Source organism: Drosophila ananassae, chromosome XR (genome assembly GCF_017639315.1).
Source record: "Drosophila ananassae strain 14024-0371.13 chromosome XR, ASM1763931v2, whole genome shotgun sequence".
NCBI lineage: Eukaryota > Metazoa > Arthropoda > Insecta > Diptera > Drosophilidae > Drosophila > Drosophila ananassae.
This window is the reverse complement of record NC_057932.1, coordinates 988,674-1,001,422: the sequence shown is the minus strand read 5'-3', so window position 1 is coordinate 1,001,422 and position 12,749 is coordinate 988,674. Positions and strand designations below refer to the sequence as shown.

General features: G+C 41.5%; 1 protein-coding gene across 1 annotated transcript; it reads left to right on the top strand.

Annotated features, from left to right (window-relative positions):
* The first annotated feature begins 5,150 nt into the window (after window positions 1-5,150).
* On the top strand, window positions 5,151-5,975 carry LOC123257598. Its single transcript, XM_044717340.1, has one exon. It carries the CDS (start codon window positions 5,151-5,153, stop codon window positions 5,973-5,975), a length of 825 nt encoding a protein of 274 aa, XP_044573275.1.
* The last annotated feature ends 6,774 nt before the right edge of the window (window positions 5,976-12,749 follow it).

The following is a 12,749-nucleotide window of genomic DNA, read 5'->3' as shown; positions in this document are numbered from 1 at the left end:
ATCCGGATTATCCTTCAGAAGTTGGATCCTGCCACAAAAGCCAAGTGGGAAGACACTTTCGCCGGAAACTACGACAGCCTTCCGTCTTGGGAGTCCATGGCACGATTCTTGGTACAAAGGTGCCGGACTCTTGAATGCGTCGACTTTTCTTTTATATACCGATAGAATAACCGATCTTCGTGCATGATTGTTAACGCCCGTCCAGCTTTATGCGCCCTCTGTGGTAATTTGACGCACGCGCTTCCTACTTTTCCAAGCTTCATTGATTTGCCAATTAGTCAACGGTACGACGAAGTGCGACGGCTGACCCGCTGTTTTATATGTTTGGAGGATGGTCATTTTGCACGTGGATGTTAATTTAATCTTCTCTTTTGTCTCCCAAATTCGCTTACACTTTGTTGTCGCTTTTGGGACCTTTGGAAGAGCTTCTGTGCCAAAGCTGTTTTTCTTCTTGCATTTTTTGGAGTTGTTATTGACGGTCCGCTATTTTGTTATATTGCGCGGAATTAGCTCTCAGGAAATTATAAACCGGAACTGCAATTATTTTTATTCAGCCGCTATCAAAAAGCTGGTAGCGCTACAGACTTCTTGGTTGAAATGGTCTTGTATTTCGTCCTTATCTTTTTGGTTTCTGTTGGGCCAAGCAGCCACCAAAAAATGCATTAAAAAATAATCATAAAATGCTTAGCTGCAGCTGTTGTTATCAGCATATATTCTTCTCTGTTTTGTCTCCCAGTTTCGCATGTGCTTTATTCTTATTTGTAGCGTATTAACTTTGGGAGCTTTGGTGGAGCTTCTGCGCAAGCTCTTAGTTTAGTGAGAAACGACTTTCTAGATGTCCGTAAGCAATTTTTTGCACTTAATGAGCAATTCCTTACACTTGAGACCCAATTCCTTGGTCTCAAGTTATTAAGTGAATCTCTAAGGAAAAAATTCCAAACAACAACCCGATGGGTGTCAATTTATTGGGTATAATAAATTAGCGGTCTTTAAGTTTAATTTTAAACATAAGCGTAGTATATCCTCTTTCGAAATTGTATTTCCTGAATCTTACTTTGAAAAAGCTCTTGATCCGTCAGACTGGCCTGAGCACATTATTATTTATGAATTCTTTGCCAAAGATCCTTGTTGAGGAACGGAATGCATTTGGGCAACTTTGTATTTATTCATGCTGCTGAGATTTAGGCAACATGAATCTCATTTCCACTTAATCATATCGTAAGAAATTCTATATACAAATAACCATGGCAACGCTAATCGACGCGTCGTCATTTTCTTATATACTTGATAATCTCCCTTTCTCATACATGTATGTGTGTATACCATGTATACCTAAGGCATCAATGCGCTGCGTCGCGCGTTCCTTAACCGTCAATCAATACACACCAGAAATCATATACAGTCCACTAATATGTTGTTTTGGAAGTTGTCTAACCATCAGAGACAATTTTGGTCCTTCGAGCCGGATTGACTGGAGGAATAATTCACCACTACACGGAGTATTGCCTTAAATGGAGGAATACAAGTTGCTGGTTGTAGGCCGCCGCAGACTGAAGGGTACGATCACGAGGACCGTGTCCTTAGCTGAGCGTTTACCTGCAACACAAACGAAGGATGGAATCGATGTCTTGTTGGATCGACTGGATTTGGCAGGGATCGAATTCGAGAAGATTGGCGACAGGATATCGCTTCACGATGCGGTCGATGGGTACGTAGATCCAGCCGATGACTACGAGGAGTACGAAGGAAGGTACCTGAGGGCAAGGAAGTTACTTGTCTCAGAAAAGCGCTCACTGGAGCCACAAACAAGCACACAAAGCAATGAGTCAATGCCGGGTAATGGAGATGCACTTCTCCGGTTACTACAACAACAACAACAGATGCTAGAACGAATGGCTGTTTCTGAAGCAGCAAGTACATTTATTTCACAAGATGACGCAATGAACGCGGTAGCAACGCATAATAAACTACCGAATATTCAAATGAAACGTTTTTCGGGAGACTACAAGGAATGGCCGGCATTTTGGGATATCTATAAAAGCACTATCCATAAGAAGCAACAACTATCAGATACACCGAAGTTTTACTATTTGAAATCATTATTGACCGATGAAGCAGCGAATATAATTGCACATTTTCCAATTACTGACAGCGCATATGAAACAGCAGTGTCGCGTTTAAACGAGAGGTACGACAGACCACGCCGTATTGTGTTTTCATTATTGGAACAGATCACAAAGCTACCGGAAAAAACAAAGATTGATGTATCTGTGCTAAGGAAAGTGACGGATGGAGCAAAGGAAATAGTTCGTGCATTGGACGCAATTGGGGAAAACACACGTGATTGCTTTTCTAATTTTGCAAAAAATAGATGCAGAAACACGTCGCAAATGGATCGAGGACAGCCGCGATCTAAAATCACCAACAACCAAGGGTTTGTTCAAGTTTCTGGATACACGCTGTGAGGAGTTTTAACTCAATCCACGACAAAGCATAGGGGATGGCAAGATCAAGCAATTTGAAAAGGCGAGAAAACCTATGCATATTATGATGGCTGTCGAGAGAAGCAATGACGTCAAGGGCAACATGAACGGACCCAATCTGGTTGGATCTGCGGATTTTCTGGCGCTAACGAAGAGCAACGGCAAAAGAGAAATCGGTATCGGTATGTTATCGTGTCAACTGGAAGGGAGGACCAGCGTAATCAGGACGCTCCTCACACTATATCGGTGACAGTGAGTCACATCGCACGAGCATACCCAGACGCACAAGGCTCTGAAGCAATTCCAAACAATTCGCCAAAGCACGCTGCCGACTGCATTGGTATATGTCCAAAACGCAAATGGGATATATACAAGCTGCCGGCTACTATTCGACAGTGTATCTGAATTGTCATACATTTCGGAACGTTGCATCAACGTACTTGGGCTAGCACGTTCTTCATCACGAATACTTGTGTCAGGAATTTCTGCCATCAAGGCTGAAGCAACCAGAGGTGTAACTCAGCTACATCTCAAATCTGGAGTTTCGGACAACACTCTAAAGGTTAACGCACACGTTCTAAGTTAGATCACATCTTCGCTCAATGTGTTCAATGGATTCCTGATGGCGGATACCAACTTCGCATCAGTGGCCCCGATAGACATTTTATTGAGCGACAACATTTGGGCCACCCTAATCGGCCAAAAGATGCACGCCAACATGGGCAATCTTATTGATATTATGGGTCATCACATCGGTCGGAGTTAATCAGTCTCCAACAACTACAACTCTATTCTCCACATGCAACATTGACACTACACTACAACAATTTTGGGAGATAGAAGAAGTAAGCTGCTACGGACACAAGGATCCAGACGAAGACAAGGTGGAGAAACATTTTCTCGAAACTCACAAAAGGGATGACGCTGGAAGGTATATAGTCGAGCTACCTTTCAAAATAGCAAACCCGAAATTTGCAGACACGTTCCAGGGAGCGCAATCCCGCTTCATGGCTGTAGAAAGACGACTACAGCGCAATCAGGATTTACGAGAAAAGTACATCAAGTTTATGCAGGAATTCATCAGTCTTGGCCATATGCACGAAATCAGAACACCAAGCTTCGATTCAGACAATTTCTTCTATTTGCCGCATCATCCTATAGTTGGGTGAAAACTTAGGGTCGTATTCGACAGATCATTTAAGGACGCCAACGGAGTTGCACTAAATGACGTATTACACATTGGTTCTACATAGTATTCAACACAATCTCTTTTCCGTATGCCTACGCTTCAGAATGTATAGATACGTATTCTCCGCAGATATCGTCAAAATGTTTCGCCAAATTTGGGTAAGCCCCGATCATCAAAACTATCAACGTATTTTTTGGCGAGAACATCCATCAGCGCCTCTTAAGCACTATCAATTAGGCACTGTAACTTATGAAACCGCTTGTGCACCACACCTGGCTGTAAAAGTTTTAGAACAACTGGCATATGATCACGAGGAGCAATATCCGTACTACTATACTGTATCGAAAATCCTTTTGGAGGACTTCTACGTAGACGATGTACTTACTGGATCGAACAACGAGAATGAGCTAATAGCTATTAGGAATGAGTTATTAGAACTCATGTCACACGCCAAATTGGAACTCGACAAGTAAGTGTCCAATTCATCACATATCTGCAGACGCGAATCTAGCACCGAACGAGAAGAAGAAGCAGTAAAGGTACTTGGAATTTACTGGAATTCAATCGACGATCAGCTGATGTACAAGACAGGCTTGACATCAAATCCGAATTGTACTAAAAGGCAAATCCTATCAGATGTTGCGCGTATCTTTGACCCTCTTGGCTTATTATCGTCGATTGTGATTCAATTTAAAATCATGTTTCAATAGTTATGGCTATTGGACCTGGGCTGAGACAAGAAGCTTCCACCAAACATTGCCGAACCATGGCTCAAGTGCAGAGCAGATCTCGCTAAAAAAGCTGAGAGTATCACGATTTGTTGCCAACAGGGAGGACTCGATTGAACTACACGCCTTTTCCGACGCATCAACCAATGCATATGCTGCTGCTGTTTACTGTAGGTTTTGACATGAAGAGGGAAGATATTCGGTTTCATTGGTGGCCGCAAAAACTAGGGTAGCACCACTGAAACAACAATCACTGCCACGGCTGGAGCTGTGTGGAGCATTGCTGCTAAGTCGCCTGGTACGATTACTCAAGGATGGTTTACGACACAAGGATATACAAGTTTACGCATGGTGTGATTCAACAATTGTATTAGCCTGGTTATCATACCCACCATCGAAGATGAAAACATTTGTCGCAAATCGCACATCGGAAATTCTTGAAACGTTGCCACGACACGCCTGGCATCACGTAAGCTCAAAGGAAAACCCCGCAGATTGTGCATCGAGAGAAAGACGGCAACTCAGCTCTTGGAATTTCACCTCTGGTGGGAAGGACCAACGCAGTCAAAATGCAAAACTCAGAACTCTATTTGAATATTTCAAAAAGCCATGCACAAGACGAATTGAAGACCACAGCCATGCTCACTCTGAAGGAGATGGACAATTCATTATCAGAATTTGACGAACTAGTCCACCGCGGCAAAGGCTGATACATATCGTGGGCTATGTTTTAAGTTTTATTCATTATCTATGTCTTTTGAAGAAATCAAGGCAGCAAAAATAGTATGCCTGCGGAACGCACAGGTGTGCTTTGGAGATGACAGAAGGCTTATACAAAAGGATCAACCACTGCAAAAAAGGTCGCAGTTATTCAAGCTAACCCCGTACATTGGACAGGATGGTCTGCTACGAGTTGGAGGCCGTTTGAGGCAATCTCAATTACCAGAAGAAGTCAAACACCCGATATTACTTCCTAAGGCACACCACATTACGAAGCTAATCCTGGAACACGAGCACTGGGTAAACTTACATCCAGGCACATCTGCACTGTTTGTAATAGTTCGCCAACGATATTGGATAATTGGAGCACGCAACCTGATAAGAAAAGTCACCCACAACTGTATCAGATGCTTTCGTCACAGACACCATACTACGCATCAACTCATGTCCGACTTGCCAAGTATCAGAATCACACAATCACTTCCCTTTGTCAATTCTGGATGTGATTATGCTGGACCAATTACTCTCAAGGATCGAAAGGGTCGCAACGCTAAGAAGTCAAAGGGATACATATGCCTCTTCGTGTGCCTCGTCACCTCGGCACTACACCTGGAACTAGCCACTGATCTCAGCACGGAGACATTTCTGGCAGCTCTGAGAAGATTCATGTTGCTCCGAGGAAAATGTGCACAAATCTACAGTATGGCAGGAACTTTGTCGGAGCAAGGCGACCATTGGAAGAGATGCTACAACTCCTGGCATCTTCACAGCATAAGGATCGAGTCCCGCAGACATTGGCAGATGAAGACATTAAATGGGTCTTCATTCCACCGTACGCACCTCACTGGGAAGTAAAATGGGAGTCTTCCGTAAGATCAGTCAAGCTTCACCTGCGCCGCGTCATTGGCAACACTATCCTAACGTTTGAACAGATGCACACCCTGTTAGCACAAATAAGTGCAGTGGTAAACTCAAGACTACTGTACTATACACCGGACACCGACGTCACATATCTGTCTCCAGCACACCTGTTGATAGGCAGATCATTCACAACAATTCTCGAAGGCGACATGAGCCACATACAGGAAAAGCGACTGAACTACTGGCAGGGAGTTCAAGCACTATACCAAGGATTCTGGAAGGCATCAGGAATATCTTACTACGCTACAGCATCGCCCCAAGTGGGGAACCTTGCAACCCAATATGGAATTGGGATCAGTTGTTCTCATCAATGATTCGAATATTCCGCCAGCAGCCTGGCCACTTGCAAGGGTCATCTCAACTCACACAGGAACAAATGGTAGAGCTCGTGCTGTCAAATTGAAAACTGCTTCAGGAGAAGCAACTCGTCCTATAACCAAGATCGCAGTTTTACCAAGTTCAGAAACGATTTTTTAGTGCGGGCCGGGATGTTGAGGAACGAAATGCATTTGGGCAACTTTGTATTTATTCATGCTGCTGAGACACTGTGTTTCGAATGGATAGGCCATCTTTCGGTGGTGGTGTCCTCATTGCTGTTAATAATAAATTCTCAGCTGAACTAATCTCTTTCCCGAATCAGGTTGGAATCGAGTTTATCGCTGTAAAAATAGCTGTTGGACCAACTCATATTTTTATGACCAGTTCCTTTATACCTCCATCGGTTGAGGATACTGTATATTTTCACCACCTTGAGGCTATTAAGTTGGTTGTATCATTAGTCAATGACTCTGATTTTGTCCTAATTATGGGTGATTTCAACCTTCCCCTAAACTCCTGGATCCCGTGTGAAGATGACAATTCCTTGCATGCCAGTTGTCATAACGACTTTATTGATGCATTAATTGAAATTGCTCTTTTCCAAATTAACCCCATCCTTAACACACTTAGCAGATCTCTAGACCTTATTTTCTGTAATAGGATATCCTCTGTGACTGTAAATCAGTCTTCACCACTATCGCTTCCTGAGGACGTACACCATCCTACACTATTGGTTTCGGTGTTAATTGATGTCCCTAATATTCATGCTAACTTTAAGGCTCAGTATCGTACTAAATATTTCCGAAAAACGGATTACAATGCTCTTCGCAATCATTTAGCTGGATTTGACTGGGAATATCTTTCATCTTTTAACTCTAGTGATGCTGCTACTGATTCTTCTTATGATGTAATCCATAACGCCTTGGACAAATTTGTTCCTTTAGTTTCATCGTCTTCATCAACTAAGCCGCCATGGTTTAATAAACACCTATCTCGACTTAAGAACAGGAAATCTAGAGCTTACAAAATGTTTCTTAAGTCTGGATCTTTGTTTCATCAGACAAACTTTCTTTACATTCGCAACCAGTTTATTATTCTTAATAATCAACTTTATAAGCGTTACATCGTGAATTGTAAGACAAACTTCCGAAATAATCCGTGCTCCTTCTATTCGTTTGTCAATATAAAATGTAAATGCAGTCTTTTTCCTCCTTCCCTAACTTATAAAAATATTTCTGATTCTTCAGAACAAGGTATTGCTAATCTCTTTGTTTCATTTTTTCAATCAACTTACTCATGCGATTCTTATAATTTAAATTCTACATACCCTTATAAAATTCCGTATATAAACAATATTAACTTGATTAAATTTAATCATCTCGATGTTTCTAATGCTCTTTCAACCTTGGATATCTTATTTTCTGCTGGTCCTGATCATGTCCCGAGCTGTATTCTCAGGCACTGCTTGATATCCTATGCTACCCTCTTATTACCCTATTCAATTTATCTTTGGACCTTTCATGCCTCCCCAAGAGATGGAATGAATCATTTATTATTCCACTTCATAAAAAAGGTTCTAAAATACTTATAGATGTAAGATGGGAGATGCGGTTATGCGGCGTGAGCGAGTATTAGGTGCGAATCGGAGTCAGCAATGAACAGTTGGAACCAGCAGTCGAAGTGAACAATCAGCAGTCAGCCGTCGAGAGAGGGGGCAGTGAGTTGTCAGCAGTAAGAACGAGAAGTCGGTGATCAGAAGTCAGCAGCGTACGTCTGCAGTCGTCCAGTCGAACATTATACGTTTAGCGTTTTGCTTATTTCATATGATATTGAACTTTAATTATATTGTACGTTACTATATATAGATAACTATCGCAGTATTGTTAAACTTTCTGCGATTCCCAAGCTGCTGGAGAAATTGGTTACATTGCAACTGCAACATCATTGCAAAAGCATAATTTCCTCCACTCAGCATGGTTTTGTTAAATATCGTTCTACAATAACCAATCTTATAATATTCAATCCAATCGTCCACAAGGGTTATCTTAAACGAATGCAAGCCGATGTAGTTTACACCGAGTTTAGCAAAGCTTTCGATTCTGTTAATCATTGTCTCCTTCTTCAGAAACTTCATCTTATGGGTTTTCCTCCAAATATTATACATTTCATACTTCATATCTATCGAATCGTAAGCAGCGGGTTTTGTTCAAGAACATCACATCTCATGTTATAAAAGTAACATCTGGTGTTCCGCAAGGCAGTCACTTAGGACCTTTTCTGTTTATCCTCTTTGTTAACGACTTACCTAGTGTCGTGAGCTATGCTACTACACTTATGTATGCTGATGATGTCAAGCTCTGCTTTTCTTTCTCTGACCACTTACTTCATAGACATCTGCAATTTGACCTTGATGAAGTATTCTTGTGGTGCAAGGTTATGACGTTTAATCGTAGCATGCCTCATGTCATCTCGTACTCACTTGGAAATTACTTTTTAGATCGTGTTTTCTTAATGAATGATCTTGGAGTTCTTTTCGATCACAAGCTGTCGTTTAATGAACATATTTCTGAAACAGTTAATAAAGCCAGAGGAGTACTTGCTTTTATCAAGTGCTGGTCAAAAGAGTTTGATGATCCCTTCACCACTAAAACGCTGTATATCTCTTTGGTTCGACCGATCCTGGACTACTGTTCATGCGTTTGGAGTCCGCAGTATAACTCATCAAAGAAGTATTGAATCAGTGCAAAAGCAGTTTTTTTTATTTGCCTTAAAATATTTTAACTGGGACTCAGATGGTATTCTTCCACCATATCGTTGTCGGCTAAAGTTATTAGACCTGCCACCATTGCAGGTACGTCGTACTTGTGCTGGGACAATGCTCCTTCATAAAATTATTCTTGGTCAAGTTGACTCGAAACTTTTACTCGTAAAGATTCTTTTCTATGTTCCAAACTGGTCAACCAGGTTCTTCCGACCCCTTTGGTTACCAATTTGCAGATCTAATTTTTCGGATCATGATCCTTTTCGCGTTATCTGTAAAAATTATTATTCTTATTATTACCCTTAGATGTAATAAAATCTAAATTGATTGTTTTTCTATTAGAATAATTTGCATAACTCTTTATTATAATTAATTTTAATAATTGTATAAATAACAGTTAATTGTTACATTCAATAAATATAAAAAAATATGCACTTGTATATTCGGCTTTGTTTGGATCGGCCGCGGAATTTGTTTTGGGGTTAAATTGACCCATAATAAATTGGAATATAATTTGAATCTTGTTTTATTAATTCGGCCGCTATCAAAACGCTGATAGCTCAACAGTTTCTTTGGTTAATTTTTAATTTTTCGATTTGTTTAAAAATTTATTCCGCATCAACGCTATCCATATTTCCTGTTATTGTTTTAATTACTGAGCTTAATGCATTTATGATACCCTTTTTTTTCCTATTGTGTGGCACATGGTTATACTTTTTTTCTTCTAAGTTTACTAGCATGAACTTTAGGATATCCAGAGATGTGTACAGGATGGTGTCGACTTCTGTATGGTTGAAAATGGAGAGGAGATTTTATGGAGTATGGAGATTCTGTATGGTTGTACTTAATTGCTTATTGCAGTTTACATAGTTATCAATATCTACTACGTGGGTTATGGACTTGTAATTTTGAGTTATAAAAGTGTCCCCTAGATTTATGGCGGCGATAGGTTGGGATTCCTTGATCGCCTGGATTCGTGGATTTTGTAAGACAAGGCAGATACATTAGATGCCTTCGACGTAGATAGGAGATGTAATATAGGAGATAGGAGAAAGAAAGGGTATTATTTAATGAGTGTGAGCTAAGGAGTTTGTCGTATATTATAGTTTGTTGACGTTGAGGTATTCCCACTTTGTAAGTGAATTTTTACTAGTTTCCATATCTTCCGTGCAGTTTTTGTCCCTTAACTGTGGTTTGAGTCACATGGCAATTGTTCTTGACGCGATGTTTTGTGAATCTAGGTGTAATTTTGTTGCGTCTATTTCTTTCCTAAAAATTGTGTCGTTCACCTCTACTGTTCGCGGTTCATCCTTGTCTGTGTTGGCTTTCGCTTTTCTTTTCTGCGCGGTATTCGTTAACATTATTTTGATTTGGGGATATAGGGTCTGTTGATATTCGTTAAGTTTTTGTAGATAATCATGGTTATTATTGTAAGTTATTGTTCTGTCGAAAATTTTAGTTTGACCTGAGAACAATTCAAAGGGTGTCAGGTTTGTTGCAGAATGAATGGCGTTGTTATCCGTCGGTATTGTTTCTGTCATTGTGTTTCACGTTTATTTTCTGTTACTTCTTTGTCGTTAAAATTATTCTATATATTTCTGTGATATTGAGTGATATTCTGTGATATTATATTTCTGTCATTGAGATTTTTCAATGAATTTTATCCAAAATAATAAAAAGGTAATTATTTGTTTCACAACGTTATAAAAATGTTTATTTATTCGCATATGAAATGGAGTGATAGAAAGCTCCGATTTAGAATGCGTATGCACTGTGATAAAGAGTACAAGTGAGGCCGCCTCTTAGCATAGGACGGGCCATAGGATTTAGCATAGGATAGGAAAGCTCGTTAACTTAATAAAAAAGATAAAATAAAACCGAGCTGCCGAGAAGAGTCGGCTTGAAGCGACTAACAAAGCGATGAGAAAATGATTATATGCTAAAATATAATTATTACATTTATATATATGCCAATTTATGCCGTAGCTGCTGCATGACCCGACATACTCCCCCCAGTTGAGGCCTGTCCTTCAACTTCATCCTTAAGGGGCAATAGGCAAAGCTTGGTCACTGCGCGCTTGGTAGTTCCAGAAGCGATTCTAACCACCGCCACTCGAGGCACTCCATCCCGACCAGGGACTAGATCCAGAATTCTAGCCAACGGCCACTTAATGGGGTAGGTTCTCGTCCTTTACTAGCACCAAATCGTTAATAGCCAAGGCAGGGCCGGACGCACTGCTGGAGCGCTGCTGAAGAAGGCTTAAATACTCCTCCTTCCATCGGGCCCAGAAAGATTGCTGCAGGAAAGAAACACGCTGCCAGCTGTCCACACGGTTGAAATTCAGCTTTGTGACATCAGGCTCGATAAAACTGACTGACGGTCTGCAGGAGCTCGATAAAACTGATCAAGGTCTGCAGGATCCTCTGAAAGAGACAATAAAGGCCGTGAGTTTATGACAGCACCCATGTGACAAATCCAAGAACTGAGGATCCAACGGCCCGGTAAAAATGATGCTTTGCGGTTTTGACAGCCAATTCCCAGAATCCACCAAAATGCGGAGATCGAGGAGGAATATAATTCCACTTAAAGGACTCAATCGCGCAAAACTCCAGAACCGCACGTTGGTGCTCATCGCTTATGAAGAGTTGGAGCAGTTCCTTTAGCTCGTTCTTAGCTCCAACAAAATTGGTCGCATTGTCAGACCAAATGTGCTGAGGCTTTCGGCGAGTGAATATAAACCATTTTAAAGCATGCAAAAACGCAGATGTAGATAGATCCTTTACAAGCTCTAAGTGCATGGCTTTAGTGGCAAAGCAAATGAAAACACTCACGTAACATTTTCGGGAGCTTTATTGCGAACTTCTGACTTATAGTAAAATGGGCCGCAAAAATCCACACCAGTCACTCCGAAAACCAGATAACCGCTGACTCTTTGCTCCGGGGATCAGTCATAATGTGCTCCAGCAACCGAGGCTTGGTGCGGAAGCATCGAATACACTTGTGCAATGCCTTCATCACCGTTTTCCTCCCCCCGATCGGCCAGTATTGGGATCGAATAATAGCCAGCAGAGCACGAGGCCCCGTGTGTAGATTGCGCTCATGGAAATCAACAATTATAGCCCGAGTAACTGGATGGCTTCTAGGCAATATAATTGGGTGACGACTATCAAAATCCAATGTAGAATTTCTTAAACGACCGTCCACACGCAACAGGCCAAACTTGTCTAAGAAAGGAGAGGATGTGGCAAGTATGCTGGCTGACGAAATATCCTTTCCATTATGAAGCGCCTTTATGTCATGCCAAAAATACACACCCTGCACCAGACGCAAAAGTAAGTGGGTGGACATCCAGCCTTGATGTCGCTAGCAGTGACACCCTTGTGACGGACTCGCTGTGCCGGTGCTGGAAAAGAGTTGGCGTACTTGGAGCCAGCTGTCACGTCAATGTACGGGGATTTGATTAGCAGAACCCTTGCCCTTAGCTCCAGAGTGGGCTCTTCAGATAGAACCGCTGCTGGCCACTGGTCTTGAAGTCCAAGAAGAAACGCAGGACCATGGGACCACAGGTTGTCAGTCACTAACTCCTTGGGAAGAGCACCACGCGAGAGGATGTCTGCCGGGTTCAAAG